Source organism: Apteryx mantelli, chromosome 1 (assembly GCF_036417845.1).
Source record: "Apteryx mantelli isolate bAptMan1 chromosome 1, bAptMan1.hap1, whole genome shotgun sequence".
NCBI classification, from domain to species: Eukaryota; Metazoa; Chordata; class Aves; order Apterygiformes; family Apterygidae; genus Apteryx; species Apteryx mantelli.
Window position 1 is genome coordinate 141,719,348 of NC_089978.1, and position 25,176 is coordinate 141,744,523.

Genomic DNA, 25,176 nt, shown 5'->3' on the forward strand with positions numbered 1-25,176 from the left:
GCTCCGAGGAATTAGCCAGCAGCAGCACACAATGCTGGCTCGGTTTCTTACCTAGCCGCTGTCAAGACACTGTGACAAAGGTTTCTTGAAAGTCGAAACTGTCAGCTGGTTTGCTTTCCTCTGCTATTTTCTTGTTACAGTTGAAAAACTAAGGTAGCTTAAAGGAAAGAGTTTTACTTCTGTCAATTTGTCCATCTCCCCTTATCTTAATTTAGTTTTAGTTTTCTGTTGGTTTACCTGCTACTGAAAGCAGTCTGAACTTTGCAGGGTCTGCTGCATTACATCTGGAATGATTCCTGTACAGAGAGCTGGCGGAGGCACTCTAAAGCACATCTGCGTTTTCACTTCCATCTTGCAGTCAGCTAGAGTCTAGTAATGGTGTTAAATAGGTAACAGAGAGAAGAAATTGTTTGTTTCTGTATTCATTTGGCTTAAACTGGGAATATTGTTGTTTCAGTTTTTTTTTTTTAAATGCTGCTAAGTTCCAACAAGCTTTATTTCCTGCTTACTGTATAATAAACTAAAAAATGGCTTCTGTTTCATAACTGTGGAAGGCATGTTGTTAGACCTTTTGTGTCTGCAAATAGGAAAGGTTAATTTGCAGGTTCAAGAAGCAAGAGACCTTTCCACCTGCTCAAACAATTGAAATTCTGCTTTTGTGAGCACTCAGCAAAAATAGCTTCTGCTTGTTTTTTAAAGAACCTCTTTCTCTTTGGCTAATTCCTGGGGATCTGTGACCAAAAGGACAGCAGTATTCATGTGATTCTGCAGTGCATCCGTGTGTGGTTTCCAGTTAAGTCAAATGTTATTTCCCATGGATTCTCAGACAAGTCTGGGTGAAAATGAAAAGCAACCTCTCGTCTGTGTTTTTCTTGCCATGTTGCCCAGTGTATTCTTTAAACTAGAATACCTTAAAACAGCCCGCGTGATGGGTTAGAGGTACTTTTGCATATTCAGTCATTTCCTTCTGTATAGGAAGTGAGAGAATATCATGCAAGCTTGTGCTTCCACGTTGACCTCTTGAAATGACTTTCAGTATTTTTCCAAAAATACTATTTTTACAGTGCGTGAAGACCATTCCTAAAAATCCTATTCTAGTTTTATACTATATTACTGATACTGAGCTAGAAACAAAGTGTCAGCTTGTGATCACTTCATCACAGGTTTTCTCCTTTTCAGAATAGCAGTATTTGGGTTTAATCACTCATTAAAAAAATAAAATAAATAGAAGTGAACTATCATAGAAATTAATTCCAAAAAAAGGATGGTGTGATATATACTTTTCCTTCTCTTGCTAGATAAACTGAATAGGAAACTAAAGCCAGGTCTAGAGTGGAAAATATAATTCTGCAGTGTTGACTATGGGTAGGTCTTTGCCTAATATGTATACTGCTAGAAGTCCTAGGATGCATGCAGTTATTTGCAGAAAAGTACTTTTACCAGGATAGCTTATTCCTCTTGAGGAATTAATATAGGATATACTGGGAAAAGTATATGTATGCTTCTACAAAATATGTGTTTCAGTAGACTCTTTTTTTTGTGTGTGGTAGACATACATAGATATGGAATTTCTTATCTCTAGTTTTGGCAGTCTGAGCATTAATATTCTGGGCGGTGAATTGCTGTCAGCTGAGGTGCAGGCACCCATGAAGTCTGCCAGCTCTCCTGCCAGGCCTGCCGCCCTTACCTGCAGGCTGGGATCCTGAGGGTAGCACGGGGTGAAGTCTGCAAAGCTGCAGCTAGGTCCACAGCTGCTTCTGCCATGCATTTTGAGTGTGTTTAGGTTGTTTAGTCATTTGCTAGACATGCTGATGATTTGGGCTTTTGAGATGAGTGGAATAAAAGACTTGCTTTTCAGTAAAATAAGTTTTGTTTGATTCCTGTCCAGTATATGTACCAATGTGTGTGTTTAAGACAAGCAGTTCTGAGCCAGTTGTGCCTCGCTGAAATGAGAAGCTGTGGCTTTGGTAGGAGCCTGTGGTCTCCTATATGCAGGAAGTTTAAGGTAAAGAAGCTTAGTATATTAGGCTCCTATAAACAGGAAGTTTAGGGCAGGGAAGTTCAGAGCATTAGGATGTTAATAGCTCCCGAGTTACTTCACACTTGTTCCCCGTGTAGCTGCTGTTAGCACATGCAAGAGTGATGTTACCCAGGCAGCTTAAAATCAGCATTGGGTAAGTGAACTTGCACAGAAATCACTTGTGTGTTCTGAGTGTTAACATAAGAAGTTATTGTAGCGAACTCTGAAAATAATGTTCGACTAATATCTACGCTTACTTATTCATAGAGACAAGCTCTTACAAATGAGTACAGTTCTCAGCTAGCAAAGAGCATCTCTCGCAATTATCTGGATCATATCCTAAAGGGTTATCTCTCCCTCTCTTTTATGAAGTCATCTCTATAGTCAATTGGCTATGTGCATTGTTTTGCTTATTTGGAGGACTAAAAGTATTTCCTGAATTTTGCAAAATCTTTCTATGACTCTGTGAATCTTCCTCAAGAAGTTTCTGTGGATGCTTAAACTCTTGCTTTTTTGAAATGTCCATTTGTAAAGTCTGCAGGTTCCTGAAGGTCAGTGAACATTTCTTTTTCCAAAGTCGAGAACTATTTCAGATAGCCAATCGCATATTTATTGAACATGATTTTCATGAACTCTGCTCCAGTGTCTATCATGTAACTTCATATTGCTTCATCAGACTAGTGCTACTCGTGTTGGAGCCAGGGAAGGCTGAGTGCTGAGCTTCACCAGGACCACTGCAGATCTAATAAGCTCCACGGGATTTGCTGCACTTCTAAAACCTTTCCAGGCTCTGAAGTTTGGCGGCTGTTTGGGTCCCTGTAGAGCTCAGAGCTTCTTAGGGCCTGAAATGAGCATAATTGCAAAGTTGGAGCATTCACTGAGAGGCGCCTGGCCAAATAATTGGCTGTCCCAATTAAGCAGCTGCTCATCCCACTGAATAATATTCAGGAAGGTAAACGATTGCCTGCCCTGTTAGGTGTCCCAATTAACCATCTTAAAATCAGCTAAGTGCTGTGTACAGTATCTCTGTTCAATGAGGGAAACGGTTGCATGCGTCTCAGTTTGGGCTGGTGTTTCAATGATACTCCTAGCAGGGACCCAGTTTCATGTGGGCTCGCAGGGCTGAAAGGATCCACAGTGATGCTAGGGAGCATTGTAGATCAGAAAGTCGCAAAGCTGGTGGGGGCTGGTGAGGAATTTCTGCCTTGGTGTGCACACCGTCAGAAACCGCTGTTAAATCATAGCATTTAATCTTGGTATTTGTTCTCCCCAAGCTTTTTTCTATGTATGTGGAATATTCTACCCTCAGCATGCCTAGACTTTATGGGCTTTTCAGAGAAGAAGCTCTGTTATTTATTATATTTGTTCGTCTCGCAGAGTGGAACTGAGAAACGCCATTTCCTTTTTTGTGTCATGGTAAAACCTTTTAATTTGGGGCAAATCAAAACTGCTAAGTTGCAGCTGTACAGCATGGAGGAATTTTTGACTCCTTTTCAGAGGAAGTTTTGTTGCCTGGCTTCAGCTTACCCTGCCTTTCTGAGACACAGTAATTAAAAATGCTGAATCTAACCTTGCATAGAAAAAAGTTTCTAGGGGAAAACAGTCAAACTTTTTTTCTTTCTTTGGTTTTTCTTAATTTTTATAGTTGGTTAACCTTATAAAATAAAGGTTTTAAAAACCGGAATAGGAATAATCAACATTCTGGGTCTCACTTACCTGAGGTGCCTTAATTTTTTTTTTTTTTTGGGGGGGGGGTGTTGTATCACTTCCTCACATGAATATTTAACATTAAAATTACAAATTTAGATAAATAGAAATATACAATTTTTTATTTCTTTCTGTTACACTTTTATAATAGCAGACAGAAAATAGTTGTGAGCTGTTAAAACATCTGACACATGGCATTTAACAGTCTGGAGGGAGAAAATATAACAAATGAAAAATAATGAAGCCATTCAAAATTTTGGTTATTTGGTTAAAACCAAAGCTTTTAAAAAATACTCTTGTTAATTATTTAAATAGGAAAAAGAAAACTATATTAAAGGGATCAATTTAAATCTGCTATGGTATTATATTTCCTAGGTTGAAGAGAGATTTGGCTCTGTATGGATTGATTTGATACTAAATATAAGCTCTTCCTGCTATGTCTGGTACTCTTGCTATGTATGTTTAAGAAATTGCTAGCCATACAGTACGTTTATCCAGTTCTACAGTTTCTTCATGTTATTGTACGGAGAAGCTGTGGTGCTGTTATACTAGTTTTAAACTCCTCAAGAAGATGGGTTTGAGCTAAGGAGCTGGATGGTAAAGTACAGCAGCGGAGGTCTGGGCTCACATTCCCCATGGCTGACGGTGACAGGGGAGGGCAGTCTTCAGCCAAGAGGCAGTGACGGAGAGCTGGAAGGGCCCCGCGCCCTAGCACCCGCCTGACTCCATTGCAGCTGCCCGCAGTAACAGTACTGCTAGCACAAGCGAGGAAGCACGAGAACGCAACTCGCTTTCTGGACTCAAGTTGGCTTGCCCAAGCATCAGTTTTTAATTTTTTCCTTTTCTGGGCTAGGTTTAGAATCCTCATTCCTGAATTAAAATTTTTGTAGCAAGGTATAAATGGGTGAGAAGAGTGGCAAATGGGATGTAGTCCTTTGGTTCAATGTGAATGCCATAATGTAACACACAGTATTCCTTTTTGATTACTATTTTGTCCTATCCTGAGGGCCAGGGGTATTTTTGTTAAGCAGAAATAAAAAATGTTTGAAAATGATGGGAAGGAGGGAAAACTGACCCTTGCTTTGGCTGTATGGATGGCTTACCAGCACATAAGAAGTCTGTGCGTCTTAATATCTTGCTTGCTGCACAGTCTCTGGATGGGTTACTTACCACCTGTTGTACAATCAAGGAAGAATCTGAGAGTGTTTCGGAAAAGTGGAGCCAGTACACACCTGTAAAGGGCTTGATGTTACCCAGAAGAGGGATCCGAGATCTCTGTTGAAGAACCTATATAACAGGTTGCTGCAGTCATGAGCATTCACAGTCCCCTCTTCTCCCTCCGCCCACCTCTGTTGTTAGCCAGGTCTCCCATGCCTTGAAGTAGTTGCAGTTAGCTTAAAAAGTGGTTACATGGGCATTTCTTCCAGCTGCTTTAAACAACTCTCCCATCCCCTGCTGCTCCTGTGCCCTGTGCCACTAGCTGTTGTGGAAAAGGGCTTAAGTGCACTTTCTCAATAAGGAACTGAAATCACAGCTTGGTGAAGGTCTTTGGCACCAGTGCTGCTTTAAGCAGCTATAGGCACTTACACGCTGTGTGCAAGTGCAGATGTTTATAGAGCGGTGCACTGGAGCGCATTCAGATTGATGACTGATTGTAGCCCAAACCTGTTCTTCGAATCTGGTTTGCTCCATAGCCATATAAGCCCTGTACTGGAAGCGAGATGAGTGGCAAGAAGTTGATTAAAACATGCTGTTACCAAAATAAATGGTCATCAAGCTATAACCTGCATTACTTCTGCAGTGCTGAAAAGCCCTGCTTCCCCAGTGCAATGCAGCTCTTGATGCAGTCAGCTACAGCAGGGCTGGATCCAGAGGGTTTTAATGGAGACATTAAAACCTGGAGGGTTTTAAGCAAGGTGGAGGAAAATAAACAGATGACAGTGGGGAAAAAAAACTGTTGGAGAAGCTGAGCAGAGGTCAGCAGAACTGATGGGAAGCGTTACGGAGTCTCAAAGGGAGTTCTGTGCGCATGTGTGCTCCGCTGGTGAGTGAGACGGGGCTGGTTTGCTGAAGCCTCGGAAGGGCTGCCTTTGTCACTGACCTTCCCTACCTGTTTTTGCTTGAATATGTGCAGTGGGTAGGAGGGGTGAGAGGCAGGCAGGGAAGAAGATGAGGCTGTACAGCAGCTAATGAGGTGTCTGTTTCAGCCTGAAAAATTGGTCTAGCAGGGTGGCCAAAACCTTGGACCCCATTAACCTTGACAAGATATTTGGAAGAATTTGACTTGACAGCAGGAGGAAGAAGGGTTCTCTTTAAGAAGTTTTAAATAATTTCCTTTCTTTCTCCCTCTCTCTCATGTTCTCCAGTGAAATGCTACCTGCCTTTTTCTAACTTTTTTTTAAGTATGTAGTTCTTTTATTGCATAGCTTGACCAGCTGACATGCTGCCAAGCAATTTGCCTTCATATCTTAAGATTATTTGTTTTTTTTCTTCTTTCTGGCAGATAACCAGTTTCTCTGTAGCACTCATCAACAGAAATCTCACACATTCTCTTCACATGTTTGTGCTCTGTGTTTAAGGCAGAGACATTGCTCCATAAAGAATGACTCATTTGGGATTGGATAGGGCAATATTTGCGTTAATCAGCTGCGTTTCTGTCCACAGATATGTCTGTGCATTAAAACAAACATGCTGTAGACATGAATTAAGGGGAAAAATATGACATGGAATTTCCTGACTTTTTAAAATTAAAAAAAAAAAAAAAACCTTTGCCAAGAATAACTTCATCTGCAAATGTTTTTTAAATATGTTGCACATTTGTTTTTCTTTAAAGGATGGGTGGCCAGGCCTCTTCACATGTGGGCACAATATAGTGACATATTGTGGTTGTGTGATGATTTGGGCTAGTTTAAAGGCTTCAGATCTTTCCTAATCTGGATTGTTTTGACAGAGGCAGGTTAGGGAACACTGATACAAGCAGGTATTTTGGCAGATCTCATGGGGTTTTGAGAAGTGGATTAGGACAGTAGTCTTTTAGCCTGTCACAGCTGCATCAGCAAAACAGAACAAGCTTCACTGACACACTTTGCCTCATATATTTACATTATATATTATTCCTGTCTAGTTGTGCCTTCTGTTAACAACCCAGAAAAGTAAATCAATTTTCTACCACCTGCAGAAAAAGGACAAATATTCTTCTCCCTGCTAGTCTCCAGTCATAGTGCAGTGGTTTCCCTGGCTTCACCTCAGTCTTAAATGCAACTAGATAACTTCTCTCCCCCGATTACTTGCTAAATATTGTTTAAAAATGCACTGATATATATGTCAATATGTTTTAAAACTTGCTTCCCTAGTCTTAGAAGATTATACCTAGTGTTTTCCCTGGTCAGTGGGTGAAAACTGTGCTTATAAACATATTGACTGGCTGCCTTTCTGTGAATCCCTACAAAAAAAGGACATGAATTGGTTTTCCATAAAATCAGCTTCACTGCCTCATATGCAACTGCTGTGTCTGCTATGAATCCACGTTTCCTCCCTTTTTTCCATTGTCCCCTGGTGCTCTGACCCATCTTGAAGAGGTGGTTATACTTTTATGACAGTCTGTAATATCCATCTTCTCTGTTTATTTTTGAATTTCGAGAAGGTTATTGATAGAGTCTGTTGGATATCACCGACTTTCTCAGTTGACCTAAGGAAAGACGCATCTGGAAGTATAGCGTAAAATTGTACTGTGGCTTTGTGTCTTAGAAATTGTTTTTCTTCAGTTTTTTGTAAAGTGACTGTTTTGTTGTGTTTTGCAGAACAGGCATAGTACAATACAGCTCCAGAGGCGGGGCCTCATAAGAATAAAGGCAGTTTTTGCCTTTACTGAAAGATATATCCAGTAATCTAATTATAGATTTATACATAATTGCTTTCTTTTTTGTTTGTTTTTAATAATTATAGGTTCATGTATTGGACAGACTGGGGAGAAGTGCCAAAGATAGAACGTGCTGGGATGGATGGTTCGAGCCGCTCCATTATAGTCAACAGGGATATTTATTGGCCAAACGGACTAACATTGGATTATGAGGAACAGAAACTTTATTGGGCAGATGCTAAACTGAATTTCATCCACAAATCAAATCTGGATGGAAGTCATCGGTAAGCATTTTTTTCTGATGTGTGAAATTCGGTGCTTTTCTTAGGTATTGCTTAAGCCACGTCAGAAGCTCTGTTGCAGCAAGTTTGTCATGTTAGCACTCGCAAAATGTTAAGTGAACTAGTTCTATCAGACACTTTCATTTTTCCCCATCCTCCCCTTTCCAACACTGTGAAGTTGAATGTGTGCTCCTCTTCTGGATATCCTGTAGCTAAGTTTTTTTTTTTGTCAGAACTTAAAGGGATCCCTGAATCCTGTTCTTAATTGTGTAAGTTTACATAGCAGACTTTTCTCTTTTCAGTAGGTCTTCCATGCTGTATTGCTGTGATATTCAGAAATGAAGAAAATAATCTGAAAAAGTGGATCATCATATACTAGTTTTTTCAGTTTCATTAATCCTAGGGGTTGGGATTTAGTGGAAAACAGTCTTTACAGAGAAGTATGCTAAAATGAGAGTTTTCCTCTAACAGCTTTATAGTGAGGATGTAATCATTTTTGATCCAGCTATATCCACCTATTAATTAAGGATATGCTGGTACTTTGTACATTTATCCTTAGTTTGGAGGATGACCTTCCTCTTCACTAAATGAGATAGGTTTGACAAGTACTGTTTGCACATACAATTGAATCACAGTTACCTTGTGCCCAAGATACCATATGGAGATACGTTCAATTTTCAAGGCTTTCCTTTGCACGTTTTCGTGATGCTTTAACTGGTATATCTAGGCATGAAATATCCTTTCTTACGCCCTTCGTTCCGACATCTCAGTGACTTGTTCCTTCTTTCATCGCAAACGTTAATCTTGCATAAAGAAATTGGGCTCTCCAGAGAAAACTCCGCTGACGAGATAGGTGTTTTGTGTTGGCTTGGGGGCAGGAGCGTAGCCAGCGTGTATGAAACACATTCACTGTCTTTATGTGATAATTATTTGGTGCTCCATGGTTTCTTGCAATGCTGGCTTGAAAGGCTATGTCGTACTCTTCCTAAATTCTCCCTGCTAAGAGGGCAAAAGTTTTGTTGATTTGTGCAGTATTTTTGTAATGGTGTTTGTTTAGAGAAGGTAGCAGGAGCTGGGTGTAATGTGTGTTTTAGATATGTGTGTTTGGATATAAATACTGTAACTAGCTTTGCTAATTCAAGATGTGAGATATGGATATATATTTTGAAGTAGCCATTGATTTGTTTATCTTTTGCAGGAAGGAAACCTTAATAGCCACCCAAAAGAATTATTTAAAATGGAAGACCATTCCATAAGTTTTCAAGTAATGGGGAAAAAAAGGATAGAAATTGTCATGCACAGTGACTTCAGTCTTTATTTATTTTTTAAAATCAGTTCTGGTAAACAGAGAAGGAGATTTTAGGGTGTCCCAGTTAAAAATGTTTGGAGACTAAGAAAAATATTCTCATATATCTCTTGATAAGAATGGAGATATCATGAAACCAGATGCATAACTGAAGTTTAAAAAAAAAAACCATCTTTCCTGAAACTGGTCACACACAGGACTTAAAGTGACAGCTTGCAGCCTGAAAAACTGCAGGGCAAATGTGGGTTTCTTGCACAAATATGAAGTGCTCGCAGTTGGTGGAGGAGTGAAAAAACAAACAAAACCAAAACAACCCCACCCTCCAAACAGCAGTAGTAACAACAAGAAAGTACGACTCCAAAATGACTGCCGATATGATCATGCCTAAAACCCACATTATGTATTTGTCCAACAGCCTAATTAGGTGGCTTGTTTTTTATTTTTGAGTCACCTTTTTTTAATGCCCTTGTATTTATATGAGAGGGAAAGAAACACCTTATTCCAGCGACGTGCTGCTGCAGTCTGACTGATGTGCTTTTAGGCAAGGGGTGTGTATCAGGCTCTGCACAAAGTTGTACTAGTTTGGGTAGCACTGGAAAATAATGTATGATGGAGCAATAATTTTTGAAATGTTAGTTGTTTGGAAAATGCCCTCTGATCCAAATTAACAACACCACCAGCTAAATCTATATTTACGTTCTTCCTGCAGAGCACAAATCTCTCTGTCTTATCTAGCGTCTCCAGTCTTTCCGGCTCTGCAGCTACTTCAGTGTTCCCTGCAGCCACTACTGTGTTTTCAGTTGTCTTTTGCTGCAGAAAAAACAAGCTCTTCCCTTACTGATGGTCTACTGCGCAGCAGTGTAAATATGCTTAGCTTGAGTATTTTGTTTTTATTTTAAGTGAGTCTGTTCCCTTGCCTGCCTTTGGCTAACCTCAAAGGGATTCATGCTAGAAATTGGGCTGACAAGGTATACATTTTTTTTTTTTTTTTTTTTTTTTTTTTTTTTGGTGCAAGGGGCTGAGCAGCCCTGTCTGTCTGCAGAGAGTTAAGCTTTCTGTGTAGCAGTTGTGTCTTGTGGCACAGAAGACAGGTCCCCTGAGTCATATCAGTTACCTCATTTCAGAGCGTAAATTCTGTGGAATTGGTGAAACCTGTATTAAAGACCTGTATAAACAAGTGATTTAGACTTTAGATGTACTAACTCTTACATATTTGTTAAAAACAAAAAAATCAGTCTCATCCTTAAAAGGAGCACTTTTAAAAAATGATATTGAAATTTATCAGAAATATTTCATGAAATTATGCTAATATGTTACTATTTAAGGAGGAGAAGGGTGAAATAGTTTTTAGAGAGGAAAGCGCATATGACTTCCCTTAAGCGCTCCGAAGTGCATAGCACTTCCAAGAGCACCTGTTTGTCCCTAGGCATGTGCGAAAGTTCAGAAGATTCAGAAAAGAGTCAACATCTGTATCCAGGCGTTTTTGTTTTGTTTTTTATTCTTTGCAATTACATCATGGAAAAAAGGAAAGACTTGCAGGAGAAGTTAAGCTGTTCTACAATGGGTTTTTATGTATTTTTTTTCTCTGCTATGACCTCTTAACCTCTGTCTGCCTTAGGAAAAGAGATCCTAGGGCTGTCTAAAGTGATTCTTTGTTAAGTATTTTACAACAACAGTAATTTGTTTAGCTTTCTATATTTTGGCTCTTAATTCACTATTTTATTAATCTTCTTTGTCAATAACTGATTTTCTAATATTAAACAAGACCAGAAAACTTCTACTTCTGCAGACAAAACAAACTCTTGAGGTCTTCCTTTTAAGTAATAATAATAATAATAATAATAATAATAATAATAAAAAAAGACCTCAATCTGTTCTTAGTCATCCCCAACCCCCCCCCCCCCCAAAAAAAAAGAAACACTAAATAGATTGCCCTGTGAACAGGGTAACTACTAATGCCTCTCCCTCTCGCCCCTGCCTCTCCCTGAAGTATTCCCCTGGCTCTGTGTAGTCCTTCGCAGCATTATCCCTAGCTCCTATCCATCCCTGCTGTCCACCTTTATTTCTTCTGCCACTTGTCTTCTCCAGTGGGCCCCTCGCAGTGGACCTTTGCCACGGTGCACGATGCTGATGGGATCCCTCGCATCTACACAGCCATCTGTTTGTTAAGAACAACTCGCAGCACCTGAGTATCTTTTGTGATCTCTGGCTGCTGGAGCGATTGGCCAAGAGATTCAGAATGTGCTGGGTACGGAGGTGGAAGAGAGGGATGCTTAGCGGACACACCCAGCACGATCCAATAGTCTTGCTTCCCTGGGGAAACGCAACAAAATTGGATGAGGCCAGTTTTTTTTGCCACCCACTTTTAAAATGCACCTTTTAAAATACCCTCTTAAAAGGGCCACCTTTCTTAATTCTTGTGGAAAATGATTCTAAATAGGGGAATGGGGGAGGACAAGAATTTTATCATTGACTGTGTCATCTAACTTAAAACAGACCTTTTGGCTCATTTATAAGCTGCTAGCTTTAGTGATTTGATCTTGGTATTTAGCCCCTCTTCTAATTGTTGTTTTTATATTTAGAAAATAAGGGGTTTTGTTGTTGTTGTTGCTATCTAAATTACTGCTGATTAAACGGTTTTCATGATGGTTGTGAAGTGCTGCTAGTTTTTCTGCTGCTTTACTTTCTGTGGTCGGGGAAAAAAATGTTTGCTTCTGGAAGCTAGAGCCTCTGAAGAACTGAAAAAGGCAATTGATTTATTAAAAGAGGTATAGCTTCATAAAAATAGTGTCCTAGATCTGACTAGATTTGGTCACACTCAAAGCAAGCAGATGAGTAAAGATTTGATCTGTCTCAATTTTTTTTTTTTAGTGTTGCATAATGTGAGGTGGGAAAGAAAGTCTATGGCAGATAAATGTGATTGTAAAAGCCTCATGTAAAGAGGTATGATGTAAGAGTTTTCATAGCAATGGGGAAAGTAAGCAGTAGTTAGAAGCAACTAACATCTTTATATCAAAAAATAATTTTAAACAATCCCCAAAACCCTGTTTTTGATGTTTGGATGGTGAGAAATACAGGTTAAACAGGTGAATATTTCAGTTAGTTTCAATGATGGATAAATTTTGAATTACAGAATTTCAGACCATGTTCTAATATTTGAAATGACTGAAAGGGAAGAATTCTTGACATATTTTTATATGCATAAGAAATCATCATTTCTTTTTCTTTTTATTCTTGTAGTCAGACTATCATGTCTACACCTGGTACCACATAGCAGTTAAAACTTGAAGATTTTTTTGTTAGACAAGGATATTTGTATGCATGGATGCTTGGGTTCTTCTTTGCCTGGGTCAGGAGAGTGGAAGAATGAAGTAGGCAAGTGGGAGGAATGTGCAGGGGGAGAAGCAAAGGACATCTCTTGATGTTGTCACCTTTCATGGTAGGAGCTAGATAAGCGCTCTTTAGGGTCTGTGAGCCTCTGCATCAAAATTAGTAAGCACCACGACAGAGCTTCTTATCCTCATATATTGAGATAGAACTAGTTAATGGTGAGAAGCACTCACTGAGTATGTGGTAGAGTAGTAAATCCATGAGAAAATCTGTACAGCAAATTTTACAGTGATCATATATGCTCTTGCCCTGCTCTTATCGGAGTGAACAGTTGCTTTTTGTGGGACTAATTAAACAAAACTGAATTGCAGACAGCTCTCCTGTGAGTAGAGTAGCTGAGATAGGTTGGCCTGCTAAGGCAGCTCTTGAATTAATTTTCTCTTCCTTTACCCTGCAGCAGCAGTTCTAATTAATAAGTTAACACATTACTGGCTGAAGGGAAATGCACTTACAAGGTCCACCAGGAAGTGTTGGTGCTAATGAGATGGGTTTTGAGGCCACTGTAAGAAAGCATACTTTCAGCGACTATCAGAAAGCTGGGAAGCTCTTGCAAGGAGGTGAATGTCTTAAGTTTGCACTCAAGCATTGCTTTCCTATTTTCCAGCTTCAGATCACGTCTGTCTGCCAGATGAGTAGTTGCAGATTGGATGAAAAGCTAAAAATATTATGTTCCTACATTTAGAAGAGCATTTCTTTTTCATTATTTGTGTATAACATGAACAATATGTGACATTATGTATAAGACATGATAGTGTTCTCTGTACACCTTTGTGTATAGCTGTGTGAGGTAAAAATGTTCACCTCCTTCAACCACTGAAGAGAAACCAGTCTAGGGTAAAAAGCCTGTCTGTTGTAATACCTTACCAAAACATTGCAGGATAGTGCAGAAGAGAAGTAGTGCCCTAATTAAAACTGCTAGAGAAGCCTGCATAAGTAGAATTAATTAAATTGTTTGGACATGGAGCTGGGGTGAATTTCTGGGTTCTTCCCAAGGCGCTGCTGAAGTAAGATGCTGGAAAGGTGCAGCTTCAAAACATCTGTATTTGAGAGAGAGTGTGTGCACAGATAAGTGCACATACACTGTGAATAACTAGAACCACTAAGTCACAGGTCTCTGCATATTTGTATACTTCCATTAAGAGGGAAATATGTAGTACAGGATGATTAGCCCAGGTGGAGCAACATAATAGCAGCTCATCAATGCTGCTTCCAGGAGCTGAGATGGCATAAGCAGATTTAGTTCAGGAGCATGGACCTGCTGAAAGCAAAGGAGAAGCAGCTCCAGGTGATGAAGCACATACATGAAGCACTCCGCAGTCCGTGGATCTATCTGTGCACCTCCTCCTAAACTCCATCATCTCATCTCTTTGCCTTGCCAACCTCTTCCCCTCTTGCCAGAGGCATTTCAGCTATACAGCATGTCATGAAGGTGGTTTGACTGAAGAATGACATACAGAATGACTTCATTTCTCAACCATTGTTTTACCTCTGATTCTCTTTCAAACTTTCAGTAAAGCTGGAATTTGAAATGTTGCCGCTAGACCTGTTATTTGTTACAGGTACTTTCTGGAAACTCATGGTAATTGTGGCTTAAAGTGGCAAAAGAGAAAATATTTGGGTTTTAAAACACAGTGTAATATCCCACATGGAGTGTTTCCTGTTTACTTTTTCAGGTAATTAAAAGCACGCTTCTGTTCTGATAGGAATATTTGAACAAGCATTTTGGTGAAAATCCAGCTTAGTTTTCTTAGCTTGTCTTGCAAATGTCTGTGTTAGATTGGTAAAAGAGGAAACCGTGCAAGTTTGTGAGGGATCCGGAGCTCCCTGCCCTGCCTGGGGCATCCGTGGGGTGGGATGGAGATACACAGTTGTCTGGTAGTCTCTCTTCATTTGGTAGTGTGCAGGATTCATGCTGAAAGTCCTTTGGCCACTTGCTAGTATCTGCAAATGTCAAAAGTCATGGATGTGTAATTCTTGCCATTTTCTGGATGTGTTGGCATTTTAAGTAATCTGTCAATGGAGAGAACCATTTTCTGTAAAACACTATAATTTGCATCGTGCAAACCTGTCTCTGTTTTATGCTTTTTTTAATATATAATAGGCACAAAAAGCATGATGCAGAGTATGGGCCTTTCCATTTGTTTGTGTTCATCAAGGAAGGTAGGCTTAAAAATGGCATTCTGTATGCTTTTGTTTTTCTTATACCGAGGAAAAAAAAAGAAATGCCTGAAAAGAATTCAGCTCACAAGTATTTTAGCTGAAAGTGGATCCAGTATAGGATAAGAAGTAAAATAAAAGAAAACACAGCAAATGCAGATATGAGCATCCCTTAAACGCTTTCTTCAACAATATCTAGGCTAATCAGAAAGCCTTTATCTCTAGATGGTACGAACTTCTAGTTGCGAATATTGTATTGTCATTGGCGATCAGTATGGTAAATTTTACCTGCCAGTGTATATGAAATTGCCCATTAAAGCATAATACCATGCCTTACTGCAGTGCCTTACTGCGGCTGTAACAGCTGGAATTTAGGAGTATAACAGCAAAGCAAGAAGTTTCTGCTTCTTATGTTTGTTCATAGTTCCGATGCCAATATTGCTGTGGTCAAATCAGAATAGGTTTTCCTCTTGATAGGAGTACAAAGAATAAGAATAAATCCTAAGAAAGGTGGAAATCTAGTTGCATGGAAGTGGTCCCTGGGAAAGAAGTTGTCAGATATAATTTTTGCCCGTTATTAGAAATTTGATGCCCAAGCAAGGGCTTATCCTGCCTGAATGATGTTGGTATAAGAAAATGCACCTGAAAAGGGTAGTGTCACGCACTTCTTTTTCAGAACAAATAGTACAGACACTGTGCCTGCTCATTTTAGCATCATTAGCTCATCATATTTGGAATGAGCTGCAAATGAAGACTTAAATGTCCACTCCATTTTTTGCTCCTATACCAGTTCTTTGCTTCTTAAAACTCTTATCTTCAATTGTTCATTATAACAATTGTATACTTAACTAGTGAATTTCTTCATTTTTTCAGACATAATTACTCTGTTGCAAACTATTTATGAAAGAAGATAGAAGTATATCTATATTAAAAATAGTCAATCCTTCTTTTTTCCCCCAGATCAAGGATCTGTGATAGCCTAATAAGCAGATACTTGGTTTCATTCTTCAGATTACTGAAACAGAGACCTTTGGGTAATAAATGCTCTGGTAAGAGTGGAATGTCCGATGTGGTTAAAGTATGTATATTTTATATGTACATTTAGTTAGGTTTTCCATGCAGTTGTCTCATTGTACCTTACTACTGAAGAACTGGATTAGCTATCTGAATTTAAGGCATTTCTGGTGAGTGGAAACGCTCAAGCAAACAGCTGGCATGCCTGTGCTTTCTGAACAATCTGTCTAATGTGGTGGCTGAGCTTCCCTGACTCAGGCTGTGGCCAAATATCCCACTACAGCTCTTGCCTCACTGGTGGAGAAGATGACTGCCCCAAGCCTGCCCACAGCTGCTGGTCATCATCTCTCTTCCAGACACTGCTCTATCCTCAGGCCTGATAACTGAACTGCGCATGTGAGCACATCTTTACTAGCCCTGATTGTTCGTCTTTCCTAACCCTGCTCGTTTTGAGTGAGTTGGGTTTAGAGGCCTAAGAGATGGATATAATACAGGTCTATCTCTTATGCTCATTCTTTAGCATTGAGAATATAGCAGTAAGCTGAACCGCCTTAATATTTTTCCCCCGTCTTCACAGTAGTGTTTGAAATTGGGTAGCAAAGACAATAATAGGTTTGCCCCTGTCTGATAGCCTAGGAGATGGTACTAGGTATGGGATCCCCCAGAGGGATACTGGAGAAGTGAATTCAAACGTAAATGTGGAAATTCTTTCACCCTGCTGGGCAGCCTCAGAGGTGAAGTGAAGGGAATGCAGATAAAGGCTGCTTGTGACTTCTGTTCATGCACTGCGTCTACTGATAAAGACAGAGTGTATAAGGCTTAAATAATAATCATCGATTTTTGTATACAGCATTAGATGGTGGGCTCTGGTTGTCTCCTTTTTGACCTCTTTTGTGCAGATTTTGTGATTCATGGTCTTAGGTGTGGTTAATATTTTTTCCTCTTCTCTTTCTGTTGAGTTGGAAACAGGTCCATTGTATTTTTGATTGGACAGGTAACAGCATTGAAACAAAATGTTATTTCACCTGGCTGTTATTTCAGTGTAATATTCATTCTGAATATTATATCTATATTACTCATACATTACATTATAACAGAGATAGAAATAGGTATTGCTACTGTGAAGCTGGAATGTTAATGGGTTAGAGACGTGCAGGCCAGGACGTCTGAAGCACTCCAGGTGTTCTGCAGCTATTCTGGTCAGGTTTTGAAATGGGGTAATTGTAATGTAGCCAGAATAGAAGGGATTTGTTAAATGTAAAGTTTTTATTTGTTTTCATGGAGAGATACAGTATCTATAATTACATTTGCTTTTATGCCCTATTCTTGGGTATAAAACATTTTTCTGTTTAAGTTCTAGGGAAAAAGAATCTTGATCCTGATACTATTTTTAATTATTTTTATATCTTGATTTTGGTGGCCTTCTTTTGGTATGAAGAATTATTATATTTCATAGCTATAATCTAACTTTGGATTTGAATTCTGTTAGTTGCAAAAAAAGGCCAAATGGAGGAAATTCCAGTGGCGATGAAAGATATGGATTTAAACTTGACCTTTTCTGTCATTTTGCTGTTAATTTTTATTTCAGGTTAGTTTTGTCTTTGTCTGAAATACACATTATCCTGAAGCAGAAGCTTTTTTTGTTGTTGTTAATATAAAAATGGTTAGGTAGTCTATGAATTTTCTTTTTTTTTATTCTGTTTCAGAGTTCAGGAGCCCCTCTTATTATGTCTGTTTTAATTTGTTTTCTTTTCCATTTTTTTTCTTTTCCATTATCTTCACAAAGTATTTCACAGGCCTTTCTAGCAGAATAAGAATAGAACAAAGGTGAACATATTTAAATTGGATCTACGTTTTCTTCAGGCTGTAGAAAACCTTTTAGCATAATGTGTTTTTTATTGTAATTGCATCTCTGATTACCATGATGATACTATAAATAGCTGTGTTTAGGAAATCATGATATAGAGCACAAATGGAATTTAATTTCAGTGGAAATTCTTGTTTTCTCTCTTTCTCTCTCCTCTTCCCACCTTTCTTCTCTGTTGTCCCATTCTGCCTTTCCTTCCCAGCCATCTAAACAGAGTAAAGATTGTGACATTCTGAATATCAATAACCATCAAGATTTTTAAGGCAAATTTGTGTAATTATATGCCCAGCATAGGGAGGATTATTAAGGTTACTGTGTGTTTAGTGCCATCTAATATGTAGCCAATTTGCATGTTGTTGAAGCCCCAGAGGTGTCTACTGAACTAATAACATTACTCCTCCTCATCTCTCACTTTCTCATAATCGCTGGTGTCTCTTTTTAATGACACTAAAAGTTTGAATATAGCGATTTTGAAGGGACTAAATGGTTAGTGAAGACTGGTAGGATGTAGTGCTTCTTGCTGTTGCATCACTTGTTCACATCAATCCTGGGGCTGATAACGGGAAGGCTGGAAAGAGTCGCCCCCAAGCAGCTCTTGGGTCTTGTCAGTCTGATCACACCTGCAGTGCCCTAACTGCTGCCCTTTTTGGGAGTTTTTATTAGTCAGGCCAAAAACGTGGAGCCAGGGCTGCTCTTTGACCACAGGTGAGTGTGTGTTTTGGTGGTGAAGCACACTGTGTATGGGAAGCATGTACTTCTGTCAGCTGCACACAGTGGTTAAACACTACATATGGCATTCTTTCCCTATTCATTCACCAAAGTATGCTTAATAAATAATCATTTAAGACAGAAGTCATTCTACTTCTTCTCACTCTCCAAAACCCAAGCTCTGCAGTTCTTAAAGCAGGTCATGCTGAACGCGGTTGCTTTACATCAGCCATGGGAATACCATTCATTGCTCTCTCCTCTCTTCCTTTTCCTGTTTTCCACCCCTCATCTCACCAACCCTTCCCTCTCCTCCTCCTCATTAGCCATGGAGCTGTCAGACCCAGAAAGGCTTGTTTAGCGCGGCTCAGCCTCTGCTTCAGCACTGACACAAATTGTGCAGCTGCTTTTCAGCAAAGCTGCTAGTGCGGCCCATGGAACATGTTCAGAGGGGAAAACAGCCCCTCTGATTTTGCTGATTTGAAGTGAGTTATCACCTTGTAATTGCTTGCTGGAAAACCGTGTATATGGATTATATAGTTTTAATATTACTCGTATTAATGAAATGCAAGGAATATGTACCGGTGTATTTGGGCCAAAAACCATTTTTGTATGACGGTCATATCTACTAAGAAAATAATGTAAGTTTAAGAGTATTCGCTTTAAGACTGATAGTGCAGTCAAAAAAAAGTAGCTCCCTCATACTGGTGAATCTCGCCCGATGAGGGCTTGTTTCAGTAAGGGTCGCAGTTTATTTTATGCATTGTTATAGGAATAGATGGCTGTCCAAAAGTCAGGCACATCTAGCCCCGTCTGCTGGGCTCAAGGTTTGTTCTCACTAGGAGCTGATGGGTACTAGTTGCATTTAAAAATCCTCTGAATTTTTTTAAATGGGGTGCTAGGAATGCTTCAGAAAAATCTGTATATTGGCACGCTCACTTGATTTTGGACATGTTCTCTTTGGTAGAGGTTTGGTCATTGTGATAGCTTTGTATTTTATTGCTTATATTCCATATAACAAATGGCTCAGATAATCTCAAGTCCTGCTGTAAAATAAAATTATTCATATTTGAAGGCATTTAGGATTTGGGGGTGGAATTTGTACAAATTTTTGCAGAATAAGAATTCCTTTATACTGAATAGCATGTTGTGTTTTTCTGGCTTCACTTTTTGACTGGTAGGTTTCAGCTGTAAATTATATTATAATAGTCTTTTGTAAGATTCTCAGATTGTGCATTTAATTAGAAGCAAATACATATCTGACTCCAGACAGAGATAAGAAGGAAAAGATAATATGTCCTAGCTTCTAGTTCAAAATATCAAGAAATAGAAATTTTTGTTTGGTCTAGAACTGGAACACTAGAGTGACAACTAAGGCAATGTATGTGTTTTTCTCAGGAGTAGAAAAAATAGAAATTTTAAAGATAATGCATCTTCTTCCAGAAGCTAAGGTGAAAGAATGATAATGACTGTAGCTTCTTTGTACTCAGAATCATTGGTAAAATATACCTTCAAGTTCCTTGCTTTAATATACTCCTCTGTTCTATTTTAACATTCATTTGGAAAGCAAGAGTATTTTTGTCCTCTACTAAACCAGTTCAGTACTGGCCTCCTTGCAAAAGTGATACATGTAGCATGTGGGTATTTTATCCATAAATATACAGATACTGACTCTTCCCCTGCAAGAAGAAAGTTGGGAGGTTGGTAATCATAGTATACCATATACTTGAAGAAGTGGAACTATGTGTCAAGCCCTTGTACTTTTGTTTAGGGAGTGGGATGGGTATCTGTAGCGTTCATTGGGAGCTTGCGTGTGCTCCCAATGAACACTTATGCACCTGCACAGTTAGAAGAGAGGAGAGAGGTGGGGAGAATCACTTGTAAAAATGGTGCTTGTGTGGCCCAGCTTGGAGCAGGATGTAGGACCAGATGACCTCCACAGTCCCTTCCATCCAGAATTTTTCTGTGATTTTAAATAAAATAACCATAAGAATTGAGCTGCTTCATTCCACTTCTGAGGAACCTGGGTATAGATAATTAGTTTTTACATCACAAGAACCTGGAAAAACTGTCTTCAGCAGCGTTCGTGCTGCATTTTTGTGATGGCTAATGAGCACGTGTGTGTATATATACATAAAATATATGGATATACACTTTAATTTTGTTTATGAACCTGGAGACAGGTGGTGACCCAGACTGCTCAGAAATGATACCATTACTGTGGCAGAAGATCAGTAGAAGTCTGTTTAATGGCACTGCTTTTAATAAAAAACAATACCTTAATAATTATCATAATAATGAATCATGTAAAATAAGTTTAAGGGTTTCTTTATGCTAAAACTATTTGCTGTTAAAGATTTTTTCTTTGGGTTCAAAACGGGAAAACTTAGAAGAGATGGGTGAACTGCTGATTGACTAAATATTGTCTCAGTTTGAAATCTGTTGAGGCTGAAAGCTATGGATACTGTGTAGCAGCAGGCAGCAGTCTGACTTGTATAAAATCAGCTGTTCTCCCCGCTTATACATGATGATGAAGCAGAGCCCCACAGCTGCAGACCTGGGTAAGAATTTCAGCTGGTGTTTCTTGGGCTTGCCAGCATCAGTAGGCAGCCTGAACACAGGACTTCTGTCTCGTCCCCCCGAGTCATTCATCAGATTGGGTGCACTAGGTTTGTTTCCGTAAGTAAACAGAAAGTCTTGGTCAACAGTACTTGTTGTGTAAAACTGCTTTTCGCAAAGGCTGTGTTCAGGCAAAAATGTAGCACAAATTGTGCATGAATATTCGTTTTCTTCCTTGTACCCTGTTAGGCAAGCAGTGGTTAAAGGCTCCCTTCCACATCCTTTTGCTTTGACGCTGTTTGGGGACACGTTGTACTGGACCGACTGGAACACGCATTCGATCTTGGCCTGCAGCAAGTACACTGGGGAGGACCTGCGTGAAATACATTCCAACATCTTCTCTCCCATGGATATCCATGCTTTCAGCCAGCAGAGGCAGCCAAATGGTAAGCTGCCTCGCTTTCTTTTTTAAACTGCAAGTTGGAACTGATTTGCAAAAGTCTTAATTAATCCTTCTGTATGGTGGCGGGAGGCTTCACTCGCATGATGATGCAACTTTTCCAATGACGTGATTGGGAAAAGACGCAAGGAGAAACCAAATATTCTTTACGTTGTTTTTTAATGTCCCCCCCCCCCCCCCCAAATCTCTTGCTTTTCTTCTGACTGCCACATTTATCCTATTGTTGTATTCCTTTTTCTGCTTCATGTGCAGCATGGAGGCAGCTTGATATTTTTATTTTTTCTGAGCAGTAGTTTTTGACTGGAAAGTAGTGTTAATTTGGCAGATGGTATTAAGCAAGACTAGTTCTGTGTAATAACCGCTGTCTTAACCATTGTGTAAATTTACTGTGTTTGCATTTTGTTTTTTTATATACAACAATTCAGCACCAACATATTGAATAGTTTGTGACACCAAGAAGAGCAGATATGAAACAAGGTTCTTGTTTAGAGCCAAGTGCTACTTCCCCAAGAAAGGGAAACATTCAACATCCATGCATTTTGGTACCATAAATACCCCACTGCTCAACACTTGGAATTAATTTTTACTTGTTCTGCGTTTATCATTTCCTCCTTTAATCTGTGTTGCTGCCACCAATTCTACCACTCAAAAGCTGTATGTGTCTTGACACATAAGATGAGATCATTCGTTATCAGAAGCATTAATCTGTGTGATTTATGTTTAACAGCTACAAACCCATGTGGAATTAATAATGGTGGCTGCTCCCATTTGTGTTTGATGTCTCCTACCAAGCCCTCTTATCAGTGTACATGTCCCACTGGTGTGAAACTTCTTGAGAATGGAAAGACCTGCAAAGATGGTAGGCTTTGTTTTTAAAAATCCTTTTAGATTAAGCACAGAGTAATTTTTGGAGGGAAAGGGGTTCTTCCAGCTTCACTGCATAATGCACATTAAGGGTGGGAAATTGGGAAATGATTTATGCTTTTGCAGTACAGATGTGATAGAAAAAATGTCCTCTACTTTTCAGAGAAGAAACTTAGTGTCATGGCTGAAGAGTAGGTTACCTCCAGTCACAAAATTTAGGTTACAGTTGTCACTGCTTGCCTGCCAGTTTTTGCCCAAGATTTTGGGGGAGTGTATTGTTTCCTTTTTGTAAAGAAAATGATGCCTACCTCCTCTGTTGTCTCTAACAATATTGATCATGAATTTGTTTTCAGCTAATAGGATTATGCAATTAAAACAATTTTATTTTTAAGATCTGATTTGCATTTAAACACATACACACAGCATCTCTTTCAGCTCACATACATAAATTAGGCACCTACATCTGTATGTAGAAATTGAAATGAATGGCATAATTTTAGAGGTGTTGAAGGTCTTTCAGCCTTAAACCCAAGACATGATTGAGACTTAGGGCTGCTGATGCTCACCAAAAACTGCATGTAGTGCATCATTGTGGTTTAATGTGTGTGATTTCAAATTCTTACATTTTGCAAGTCTAGGCCTTCTTGTGACATTGTGCTGTGGCTGCTATAGCACATTAAACAGTATCAAAGTAAATATTGGGAGAAAATTAACTCTCTCATAAATAATCTTTTATTTACTCAGTGTTCCTCTATGACAGGGTAAAGTGGAGGAAGAAACAGAAAGATACAGCAGAATTAACTGTAAATAGGGTAAATATATACAGGAATAATTTTTATGCTAAATTTTCATTTTATATTTAAAAAAATTTCTAGGCTTGTCAGCTACTGTTCAGTGTTTTTCGTAATTTCATGCTATTTCATTCTTTCTGCTGATTATTTTTGTGTGGCTATGTGCGTCTGTGTGAACCTTGCTAAAATAAATTGCTGCTTTTATATGAAAAACCTCAAAAGCAGCTCCTAAATTAGCCTTGCAGGATTATTGTAAGAACCTACTGATACTTGCACAAGATGTTATTCTCCATTTCTGCCAGTACAAGGAACAAGCTTTAATGATACTGTTCCGGGTTGGTCGTATTTTGTCAGAATGTGACCCAAGTCACGTGTTTTTCTCAATACTTGATAAGCATGAGTAAACTCTTTTATGGAACCAGATAGCTAAAGCAGCTGTTACCCAATACAGGCATATTCCTGAAAGCAGAACTGCATGAAAAGCCCATGTGGTGAGGGCTTGGTCACCAAGCCAAGTGGAGGTAGAAAGGCAGAGCAGCAGAGGCTGAACGACAAGGGACAACAGTTGGAACAAGCCAGAGAGCAGGAGAGAGAGAATGAGAGAGAGAAGTAGCTTCCTTTTGACTTCTTGGTGACTGGAAAAAGCTAGTGTCTTCAGGCAAGATGGGCTGTCTCTCTTGTGATTTAAGAAACAGGTCTTTCTATCCAAGATGTGCCAGCTTCCTTCCTGAGGTCCAGCACTGTGTCCTCACGGAAGCAACCTACCACACTGGTTAACTGCCCTGTGCTAAAAATTTTAATGGTATTTTTATAGTGTGTCAAAATAAATTACCAAGTCAAGTGGATGTGTGGACTCCTGAGGAACCAGTCTAGACTTTCAAAAATAAAAACCTTATAAAAGGACTTGAACTTCTTATACAGAGATATTCAAAATTAACCGTTCATTTCTTCAGCCATTTTTAATGTCTCAGAATATACAGTTATTACTCTTACTCCTTGAACACATGAGAATCCAAACTGAGTGTTCTTCTGCAGCTATAAAGTATATGTGGCTCACAAAATATAGCTCCTATTTTACCAGAAATTTTATTTACCAATTTTTTGAGGTACTAAAGCATGTTGTCAATTTGTATGCAAAAGAAAACATTGTACAAGGACATTTATTTATGAGATCCTTGTTAATGTGATATTGCATTTTTACCAACCATTCTGCATTGCGTTTTCCAAAACACTCTTCACCTCCTTTCTTAAGAAGAAAAATAGGAGGGGAGGAAATTGAGACTGTGTTTATTTAGCTCGATGCACATTGTACACTGCTGCTTTTTGGCCTTAGAGAAAAGTTAGTACATACCCAAGTTAAACAAGCTACTCCTCAACCTATGTGCGAGACCCATTGGTTTCCCTCAGTGTCGCTGATCCTGCACAGAGCTAATTCCCAGGAGGAGCGTAAAGGCCAGAGGGAGTCCTGGCAGCCTGTTGGCTGCTCAGTCTGTTCCAGCGTTTAGAGCTAGGCTTGCCCCAAAATCATAAAATATTTTGGACTCTCTTTCACTCCTTTCACTGAAGAGAGTTGCAGATGGTAGGCTTAGGGCTTTTGCGAGTGACCTGTGACTTTCCAGAGTCCTTCAAGTCCATATTTCGCTCTAGTTTCTGATAGTTGGGAAGGCTACAGTTATTAATTCAGGGGAAGGGGTGTGTGAATGGTGTTTGATCAGAGCCAGGCTAGCCAAGGAGCAGGTTTTGAGCAGTAAATCTGTGCATGCTTGTGTGTCCACTTCCTTCCTTAAGCTTCTTAATGATACTGGTGAAGTAAACACACTTTCTCTTTTTTGAGGGCGGGAGTTTGGGGTTTTCTGGTTATGGTTTCTTGGGTTGTGTTTTTTTTCTTTTTCTTTTCCTTTTTTTTTTTCCCCCCCCTTCTTGCTGTTAATTATATCTGCTGTTGTGAAGGAGTAGAACTGAACCGTGAGAATAGAAAAGTTGAAACTTAGATGCTTTCAGTGTATTTGTGTTATGCTGAAACTGACTGAAGCACTGAATAAGTAAACGTGGGGCCTGGCCTGGAGCTAGAACACATATGTGACTTTGGGGGAAGGAGACAGATGACTTGCGCATAAAGAAAGGTGAAAATAAGGCCAAGACTTTCTTTTCTTAAGACAGTTTTGTCTTCTAGCTGTAGACTAAGATTGGTTCCTA

At 39.3% G+C, this 25,176-nt stretch overlaps 1 protein-coding gene across 10 annotated transcripts in view; it reads left to right on the forward strand.

Moving 5' to 3' along the window:
• The window catches only part of LRP6 (LDL receptor related protein 6), a 145,133-nt gene that overhangs the window by 63,780 nt on the left and 56,177 nt on the right, over nt 1–25,176 (forward strand). For 8 of the 10 annotated variants that reach the window (XM_067304809.1, XM_067304815.1, XM_067304837.1 and 5 more), the window contains 3 exons: nt 7,673–7,870; nt 21,115–21,311; nt 22,053–22,184. In XM_067304809.1, coding sequence (XP_067160910.1) covers nt 7,673–7,870; nt 21,115–21,311; nt 22,053–22,184 — 527 coding nt within the window. Of the gene's footprint in view, nt 1–367; nt 390–7,672; nt 7,871–21,114; nt 21,312–22,052; nt 22,185–25,176 lie in introns of those variants that run through there. The other 2 variants (XM_067304854.1, XM_067304823.1) reach the window with 2 other exon arrangements.